Source organism: Phoxinus phoxinus (assembly GCF_949152265.1).
Source record: "Phoxinus phoxinus genome assembly, chromosome: 8".
Taxonomy (NCBI): Eukaryota; Metazoa; Chordata; class Actinopteri; order Cypriniformes; family Leuciscidae; genus Phoxinus; species Phoxinus phoxinus.
The window spans coordinates 2,901,784-2,912,138 of NC_136883.1; the positions used below are offsets into that span (position 1 = coordinate 2,901,784).

The 10,355-nt window shown below is 42.0% G+C and overlaps 1 protein-coding gene across 1 annotated transcript; it reads right to left on the reverse strand.

The window, feature by feature from the left end:
• Positions 1 to 1,324: 1,324 nt before the first annotated feature.
• On the reverse strand, positions 1,325 to 9,629 carry bmp16 (bone morphogenetic protein 16). Its single transcript, XM_079620069.1, has 3 exons — positions 9,160 to 9,629; positions 4,312 to 4,643; positions 1,325 to 3,935 (listed from the first exon to the last, which is right to left on the reverse strand). Exons 2-3 carry the CDS (start codon positions 4,634 to 4,636, stop codon positions 2,995 to 2,997), a joined length of 1,266 nt encoding a protein of 421 aa, XP_079476195.1. The 5' UTR covers positions 4,637 to 4,643; positions 9,160 to 9,629; the 3' UTR covers positions 1,325 to 2,994.
• Between the last annotated feature and the right edge of the window lie 726 nt (positions 9,630 to 10,355).

A 10,355-nucleotide genomic window follows, 5' to 3' on the forward strand; every position in this document is an offset into this window, starting at 1 on the left:
TGTCCTCAAGAGACTGAAGACGGGGTTGGGGAAACGGCCCTCTCCAATATTTTTGAATTTGGACTGCAGTGCCCAGTTCAACCACTAGCTGTCAATATTACATACTGCACCTTTAATGTGTTTTTATCACCGAACTACTGAATGCAACTTTAAACTTGAATACTGAACATTTTAAATTTCAATTTTGTTGTTCTTTTCAGACAGTATTACATTGATAGAAACCAAAACCGGTGTGTTGCTCACCAACATTGTCTAGAAGGGTGAAGACTTTAAGCACTACTGTTTGAATCCTCACAGCTTCATTCTGTTTGTCTTTGCTTATGCCGGGGCCTCACTGATTTATTTTGTCCGCCTGTGGGTCCCTGAGTAATCTGCAGCTGTTGTTTACAGTAAACATGAAAAGAAAGATCACATAATCACAGAGGACTAATTTTTAAGGGGACTAATTAGGCAATTATAAATTTTGGGTGTTGACAGCTGTGATCATCAAACATTTTTAGGGTGGCTGAGATGAAAATTGCCTCTAGTTAGCAAGTGTAAACTGCACATAAATTGATGAACAGCACAGAAATGGCTTTTATGTGCTTTCCTGTGGGTGCTCTATTGGTGTCTATGGGCTTTGTTGATTATGGGTGTGAGAATGTGCTATTATACACGTATGATGTCAAGGCCACTGCAATTCAGTTCATAGGTCAACCCGACCCTCATACCTGGCAAGATAAGCCCTGTTTGTGATGGCAAACAGATATGGGGATGAGAGAGAAGACATCACAAGTCAAAGGCCATTTTCCTGCTAGTATCTGGTTTTATGTTACTTGAAAATGTTTCATGTAGGCCTAGTTCTTCACAGACTCTTTATGGTGTGGAACATGTGACATCTATTACAGAACAATATATAAGGTTGATTTGGACAGCTCCAGCTGCGGTTTTCTAATTCTGGATAGCTGGATGTTGTGACCATATATACTGTGGTAGAAATGTGTCAACGATTACGTTACATTTCTAGAACAATAATTATACCATGATATATACATGATATGTACTGTTAGAGTGATATAAATTCATTCAAACCATAAAGTAAGATTTTAGTCATATTGTATTACTGAATGAATATACATCACTCTGTCTGACACACACACACACACACACACGCGCGCGCTCACTATAGAAGATAGATGAAACACTAATGAGCTGTCTTTTCTGTAATTTTCAATCTTTATCTTTTCAGCCTAGCCTGGTCTCCAAAGGCTTATGGAACTGAGAATACTGAAGTTCTTCTCATTTACTATGAGATGAATGAACCGCAGCCGAACATACAGACCACTGCAGACTGGGTCCAAGATCCTCTGAAGGATGAAAAACAGATGTTAAGGAAAAAAAATCTATAATGAGACCTGATAAACTGACATTTTACAGTGTGAGAGGACTCTCCCTATCACTTCAGAGCCCTCCCACCAGATTGCTTTCTACAAGTCCCCTGCTAAAAAAGCATCTTAGTGTGGTTTTACTGGTCTTACCTGGTGACCGGATGACAAGTGCCCAAAACCAGGCTGGTTTAAGACTTAATTTATTTATTTGGGTATAGTACACAATAATGTTAAGTGCCAGTTTTATTTTTATTTTTATTGGTATGTTAACCACTGCATTTCATGAAATGTATTCCTCCAAATTATGGTTTTAGGAAAGAAATTCTGAAGAAGAGAAAAGTCAAAGACTGAGACCATTTTCTTAAAGAAGATTTGATTAGAACTGCCGGATTAGTTTGCTGTTTATTATTACACATTTCACAATGGCTCCAGACAATGTCAGACATTCTCAAGGCTTTTGTTTAAACTGCACATAAAGCATCATACTAAAATATAATCAGCTATACATGACAGAACATCGGAATAAGCTTGGAAGATTTTTGTTGTTGTTGTTGAACTGGATATCTTTAAATACTGACAGTTTGGTCAACACTTGTGTGATAACTACATGATGACTGAAGACACAAAGTTATGTATAATACCATTTAGCAAGCTTGCACACCTATGGCACATAACATAACATTTGGCACCATATCTTGGAATGTTTAGGCAATTTTCTTTGTTTCACAAGGCTTCTATTGTAAGGAAAGAGTCATCATTGTTTAGTCAATGCCAATATAAAGCTGCCATGATTCAGTGCTGTGGTTTTACAAATAATAGATGAGTAACACCAGTTTTAACTGGCTTTAAATGGATCTATAAGGCGTTCTGGTACTTATATATCTGCTGTATTTATCAAGATTAAATATTCCATATTTTTTTGCTATTTAAATAGATATATTGACGCATTCTTAAATTAGATTTACTTACTACCACAGTATTTGTATAGCAAACTTTTCTTTGGACTGCACCATACATAAAAAGAACAGGTCACCATAAATAATATCACTAACACATTCAGACAATAACATCATAATTTCTTGGTGTCAGGATTTTTTAAATAGCTCATTAGGAGAAGTGCCCCGTACTCAGTTATAGTCTCTGTCGCAGTGCATACTTCGAAGTTTCATTTGCTACCAGAGATGAAGAGTTCAATATTCTTATCGTCTTCCCTCGAGTTTAAGTCTGTCCAGCACCAAACGCTCAATGAGAGTCCTTGGTCACTTCTTGGTCCCTTTGAGTTGTCAATGATGTGATGTTTATGAGGGAAGGACTCACAAAAGAGGAGCAGGATTGACACAACAACAAGAACATCTACAAGACAGAAAGCTGGAGTGTACTACATAAGACGGAGACATCACGTTTGGACTGAGTGCTTATAGTTCACACAAATACAATGCTTCATTGGACACAAGAAGTTAAAGCTGGGTTCCAGAGGATTATGAGAAGGTGCTCATGCTTTTATTATGACCGTGTTACCTCGCTTTCTTTGTCTCGTTCAATTTCTTTCTGACTCGCTTCTTGATTTTAGTCCCTTTTTAGTTATATTTTCCAGTCCACCGTTCTCATTTATTCCATGAGTATCTTGCTATCGACAGCCGCAGCCCTCCACCACCATGTCTTGATAGTTTTTCAACACCACACGTTCCTCCTGGTCCAAGTAGAGGAGGGCGATTGGGCTAAGGCCCGTCGGCACACAGCAAGCACGCGGCACGGCCCCGTTTACAGAGTTGACCAGCGTCTGAACCATGGCATGGCTAGATGAATTCATATGGTCAGCCAGTGGGAAGCGGCACTCTCCAAGGCAAAAGAAAGCATCGTAACCGGATGGGGCCACGATCCATTTATTCCAGCCTACATCTTTGAAGTCCACGTACAGCGGGTGCCGACGGCAGCGAGAGCGGGAGAGTCGTTTGAGCTTGGCGGCCCTCCCACCATTTCGTTTCACTCTCCTGTCATTCCGGCCCATCCGCCAGCCTTCGTCAGAGCCCTGACCCCTATCACCCTTAAATCTGCCCCTGCCCTTGCCCCGCCTGCCAGCAGGGGTCCGATTTCTGTCGGGCACAAAGGGCTCGCTGCGCCCATCATGGCTGTAAGTCACCAGTAAGGGCCTCTGCCTCGCCCAACTGGGCTCATCTTGCCCCGTGTACCTGCGCACCCTCAAGTGTCTCTCTTTAGGAAGACTGCTGTTATTATCAGCAATAACATCCAGAATAAAAGACAGGCTCCCTGACCTCTTGGGTAGATTGTGAAACACTTCTCCATCCAGGGGAAAGGTTTCCCAAAGTTCTGCACCTTTTCTATCTCTTGTCAACCGGCGTGAATGGAGCAGTGTGGGTTTTGATGCTGGGTCACCGTTGGAAAGATAAAGGCTGGCCACGTGAGAACCTCCATTAAACCCTTCATGAAGGAAACGCAGCTCTGCCGACACCACACTCTCTTCTGACGGAATGGAGGACAGATTGAAGCCAATGTGAATGCTGTCCACTGGTGTTTTCTGCTCTTCTGGAAGACTCAGCACTGTAGAATCTACACAAGAAAAAAGAGAAAGAAAAAGTTCTTAAGCTGTAAAATACTTTATTTCCATCGTGATCAAACACTTGATCTCTATGTAATGGCATAATTGTCCAACTAAATAATAATTGCACATCATTTGCTAGGAGCACTTATGAAAATAAGCCATGCTCTTCTTAACTTGTTCCAAGGTGTCTACGCTAATGCCAAGACTTGAGTGAAAAATATCAGAACATTGAATCCACAGGTAGCTTTTTCAGTGGGCATGCTGGCACCTAAGGCAGGTTAATTGACTTGCGCGTCTCTGTGCTGTGTTTGCGGTAAAGTTAGCTTTTTATCAATGCCAAGGGAATTGGTGTTTTCTATGATCTAGTACAATAGCTGCTCATACCTGTGTGGTGAAAGCATCGGACTGTGTTGGCTCCTTGCACATGCTGGGAGGGGTAGTTAAACTCTGGGTCTTCAATGAGATGGTACTGTTGAGTGTGGAATCGATACAGGTCGAGAAGATATTGGGGCACCCGTGCTTCCTCACTGGGGTTGGGGTGTGACTGAAGGCCCAGCCGGGTCAGCAGGAGGTTCTGAATGGTGTGGGCCAAACTAGGCTCCAGAGGGCTGGCCAGGTTTCCATGAGTCTGACCGGGATCCTCCTGGTGTCCTGATGAGGCTTGAGGTAGCAGCAGGATCATCAGAACCAATAGGCTAGCAGGGAACATGTTGGACCTATGGAGAGAGTGGTAAAATAGAGAAGCCGTTTTGAGACTGCGGAAGATATTTTGAAGATTATGTTTGTTTTTCTTTTCTGTTTTGGACCCCATTGACTTCCATTAAATGGGGAAAATGTCAGGTTTGGAATGGAACAATGAAAATTTTTATTTTTGGGTGAACTATCCACAAAACCAAATATACAGAAATGTAGTGATATTATAAACCCATTTACTGTGGTAATTTAGCTTTAGCCCTTCAGTCTTTGATTTCCCTTATATGGCAGGTGATTTAGTGCTTGTACTTTTGATTTGTTGCATGGTAAGGGACTCTCACTCTGTGTTTTTGTTGTTGATTTACTGGTATTTGTTGTTTTGGAGACGGTAATCGCAGAAACAGTGCCATAAGGGAACTACAGTAAAGTAGTTTTACAGAGATCATGGCCTGTGGTGTTTGATTTAGAGGTCTACAATAGGCCTGTTAGACCAATTCATTAGGCCTGTGTCTCTCAAGTTAATTTACCTGACAAATGAGAATAACCTAGGACATCCCGTATTGGTGCACTGTGTTCTTGAAAAGCACATGCATAACTTCAAATTTATATTGCGTTATGCTAGGCTATGTTATGCTGCGTTATACTGAATTGCACTATTTAATTGACTGTTTATAAAACAGGTGTGGTCATTTTAGGATGGTCGTGACTCGTGAGGCATATGTTCAAACTAGAGTGATTATAACGTTCAATATATGATGAAAGCAGATTTAAATTTTGCAGTTTGATTATGTCTTTGTTGACGCTGTGCCGGTGATCCAAAGAGAGGGACTGGTTGTCATTTGTGTGTCTAAAACAGCTGCTTGAAAATAATCACTAGGTTAAAAGTTTACAGATTGCGTATGCACACTGATGTTTATGGTAGTGACCAACTTAAAGTAAATCACCTTTCAAAAGTAATTTGAGACTGGGAGGTTTAATGCTGTGATGGTTTATTGCTGGGTTTTTGTTCTTCATACATTTATCCCAGTCTATACATATTTGCAAATAATTTTGTGAGCTTTTGAAGAATAAAATAAAATAAAGCAACAAACTAACTTTTATTCATCAAGATATTCTCTTATATCTTTTGCAATACAGAACTCGAAGAGGAAGCAGTCAGAAATTGTACAACTTCCATTTGGAAAGTTTAATACAATTTGTAAAGCCTGAATTCAGGCCTTGTCTATGTCACTATCAGCCGCTCTGTTATCTGAAAGAAAAGACTGGCACACACACACAGATCTCCTTCCTTTCAGTAAGATCTAATTATTACAAGTTGTCATCCATTAGTGGCGAATTATTCTCAAAGTGAACTATTCTTTTCATCGGTCTCAACTCTAAACCTACTTGAGCCTACTTAACAAATATGGTGGAGTTTGTAGGAGGTGTCAGAGGGCTAATACAAGAGCTCTGAAAGAAAAAATCTCAAATGGTTCAATTAGCCATCAACAGGTTAAATCAGCCATCAACAGCTTTGACTTGAATCTAATTACATTGGAAGCCAATGGGACATCCATTGTATGCCTGGCCTGTAATCCTCCTTTATCACTGTAAACACACATGTTGTCTGTTCTTACAAACTGAGGGATGAGTGTAAATTATCTTTGTGGTTTTAAAAGTATCTTTGGCATATACGTTTTGTCTCATGTTTATCCCAGAAGATTCTTCGACAAGGTGCTGGGTGGTCTCACCGGGGCCAGAAACACTTGCATCTGAGTCAAACTAAGTGTTCTTTTGATGTAGAATCTGCTCAAGTCAGGACTTGCTGAGCAGCGACTCCTTTGGGAGTCTAGGATAACCCTCAACTACAGGTGTTAAAACGCACTGGAGAAGCGGATGCATACCGTCCTCTCGCTGTCCTCTGTCCCCTCCCTCTCGCTCACACTCATTCACCAAACTCCAGCCAAATCCTCAGAGGACACACAGGATAAGACAGTCCCCCACGCCCACAGCATCCGGCAGTAAAGTAGATTAAGTGGCTTTTACCCATCCACTCGATTGTTCCGCCCAGTGGGACTTACAGAGGTGTAGCTTCCAGACGGAGCAGCTCTCCTGAACGCCGCCTCCCCACTAAAACTTCATTAGACTCCTTTGCTTCTGTCTTCCCCGCAGTCCCTCCCCCCATTGCTGTGTGTTCATGCTGCATGTGTGTCATGGTTTCTGTTGTGATTGGATTCGACACGAAATAACTTCCTCTACAGGGAGAGCGGTAATCAGATGGAGGGGGCGGAAAGAGGCGTTTATTAGACCCCAGAACAGACGGCAAGGGGTGACCCCGGCAGAGGAAAGGTCGGCCAGACTCGTGCCATTACCAGAGCGATGTGACCTGCTGACCTCAGAGTGGAGGGCAGGGTGTCCTTGCATCCACTTATCTCCTTCAGCTTTCTTTCCACATTTTTTCCCCTATTTTTATTCTTCTTATCAGTTCTTTTCCTGTAAAGCATGACTTCCAGAATTGATATATTGTTACATAGTTCTAGGAAAGGCCAGATCTCTCTCTCTCTCATGTTTCCCCCCTTTGGATTTACCCAGAAGTCAGCAGTGAAGGGCCATAGGGGTCATGGTGCCTCTGCTTGTTGCTGATTTATCCTCCACCGCTGTCTTCATGTTTCACATTTCACTGCGTACCCCGATCCCTCCGCTCTCCTTTCCTGTTGTTCTTCCTTTCGTTCATTCCCTAGACTGCTTCTCCCCGGCTCGCTCCCCCCACATTTTATCATTCAGTTCAAGCAGGAACACTCTTAAACATGCTCTACTTTTTTGGATGCAAAGGGTACCCATATTTATTTGCCCCCCAAGTTTGAGCGCCTAAGGCACGAGAGAAGTCACAAATGGTCGAGCTGTGCCTCTGTTTTGCTGAATTAAAGAGATGAAATCATTAGAATAATATTGCAGGTAGACCGCAGGGCAGTTTTATTGGGGTAAATTAGCACAGACCTGTAATTTATCCCAGCTGGACCGATTAAGAGATAATGACAGCGGCCCGGACCTCAGATTATGCCCCATAACATTCACTGGAACAGTCTTCTGTGACAGTACACACACACATGCATACACACAACCCACTGTTACAGGCTGAAAGACACACTCCAGAACTCACTGATACTGCTATAGAAACATACACAACACACATTCTGTGCAGCTTGCCAAAGGTTCAGCTAAGAACAGACTAAAGTGGTCTCCAAGGATGAGTAGAGTAGACCAGACAAGACGAGACATTTCCTTCCAGAATCCTCCCCTAACCCCCACATAACATTCTGTTATCAATTTGACCATTTTGGCGGTCCTGAAACCCTCAGACAGTTTTGTATTATTATCTGGCAAACGCTGAAGGATCTATTTTAGTTAACGCAACACTGTAACATCCTAAAAAAATTACTTTTTGACGTATCAAAACTTCCCTTTTTTTTCAGATTGTGTCTTTTGGATTCCAGTTAGCAAATGACTTGCCTGTTTGTTTGCTATACATTTTATCCCCCAAGCCAAGAGAATATATTCAACTTTCTGCCCATCCTGGACAGCATCTACTCTCCAGTCTCTTCTTCTGAATGCTCCAGCAAGGGAATCTTAGCAGCTTTTGCATGCTTTTTGCTTTTCATGGAAACACTGATCTGCCGGTTTCACGTGTTCTGAGGAAGCATCTCCGCTATGAATCTGTCATTGGGTTTGGAGAGCAATGCATGTGAATTTTTAGCACAGAGCAGACAGTTTGATGAGGAACGTGAAATGAGTGGTTGGTTGACATTTTGAGTGAGTTTAATCAGATTTGAGTCACACATTACAGAACATCGTCTTGTACGTCTTGTCCAGTACCAACATCCTTAAAACAAGATAAATTGACTCGAGAAGAAGAATTGTATAAGATAAGACTTGTTCAAAGTAAAAAACCAGTAAGAAATATTTGTATGATTTGTGCTTAAAACGGGGAAAAGTACAGTAGTATGCTATGTGTAAGAAAATAAATTTAAAGGAATAGTTCACCCAAAAATTAAACTTCTGTCATTATTTATATATTTTCTTATAATTATCACACTCAAGTTGTTCCAAAACCTGTATGAATTTCTTTCTTCTCTTGAACCCAAAAGAAGATATTTTGAAGAATATGGGTAACCAAACAGTTGATGGGCCCCATCGACTTCCATAGTATATATATTTTTTTCTTTCTATTTACTATTGAAGTCAATGGGGCCCATCAACTGTTTGGTTACCCATATTCTTCAAAATATCTTCTTTTGGGTTCAACAGAAGAAAGAAATTCACACAGGTTTAAAATACCTTGAGGGTGACAGAATTACATTTTTGGGGTGAACTATCCCTTCCATTCAATATGTAATTTTTTTAAATGTTCTTACATAATTTTGCTGCTGAAAGTAAATTTATCTTAACCATGTTTAAACTGGAAAACAAGACAAGCACTTCATAGTCATAGTTTACCCGTGAGCCAGGATATAACTGATGTTGCAAGCATCAAGGTGTTCTGCGGTGGAGGGTAGTACTCACGTCCAGGTGAAGTGGGAGGTGTGCAGAGTCCATGGTTTGTCCTTGAGCTCCAGCGTTACAGACCCTCTCCTCTCATTCGCTCCTGAGGACGGAGTGGACGCCGTCTGCCTCCGCTGGATTAACTTGTGTGTCTGTGGAATAACGTGAGCCTCTCCAGCTTGTCCTCAGGCACTCATCCTGTTGTGAGTGTTGGAGAAGTGCACTCTTTAAAAACATCCACTGGTTTTCTTGTGGCTGACTTCCAGTGCCGTTCTTATACCAGGACTGGGATGCAAAATAGCAGCTGAGGGGGACGAGAGAATGAACTGGAAGAGAGAGGAAGAATTGGAAGTTTGTGCCGGCTAATTTTCCTCTGTCCCTCTGGCTTTGTAGCTGACTTTCTCCCTTCCTCTCTGAATCTGTCTGTACTTCTCTTTTGCACTCTCCTCCCCTTTTTCCTCTCTCGCTCTCGCTCTTACTCTCTCTCTCTCTCTCTCTCTCTCTTTCTTTTACCAGCTGGTAAACTCAGTTAAACTCTAATTGACTTTCCTGTCCATTTGGATCCTCCCTGATAGTGATGTCACCGATGCCCCCTCCCTCCACCCACCTCTCCAAACGTACAACACACACACACACACACACACACACACACACACACACACACACACACACACACACACACACACACACACACACACACACACACACACACACACACACACACACACACACACACACACACACACACACACAAAGATAAGGTCAGGGCTGCTTTGGATACACAGTACAGGTCAGATTGCCATTTGCAACTTTACATTTGGGTCTAAATGTTTCTTTTGCAGGAAACAGGAAAAAAACATGAAAGATAAAGTCGAGCGCACACAATGGGCGGCACAGCCAGTTGATCTGACATTATCTGAGCGAGTGTTTACTCTGGAGTGAGTCATGAAGGTGAAAGAGAACTAATGATGATACAAGATTAATTCACTGTCATTGTGCTAATGAACAGCCAGAGGGTGCCAGGAAAACACATCTATCACCAGGAATTGAGAGAGAGAGACGATAATAAGTGCAAAAGGAACGCAAAAAGAAAGAGAGACGAGAGAGGGAGCAAGGTGCGCTCGTCCTTCCGGTGGGGTGGACTGCATTGGTATGCATCTGGCAGGGCAATGAGAAAATGTCTGTAACCTCACAAGCATCGTCTGACAGATTGGATT

What these genes read in the sequence shown, in the direction of transcription:
- bmp16 (XM_079620069.1), bottom strand. Translation starts at nt 4,636, where the DNA reads ATGTTCCCTGCTAGCCTATTGGTTCTGATGATCCTGCTGCTACCTCAA. An exon ending in CCGATGCTTTCACCACACAG is followed by an intron (nt 3,936 to 4,311) that starts GTATGAGCAGCT and finishes TTTCTTGTGTAG; the next exon opens with ATTCTACAGTGCTGAGTCTT.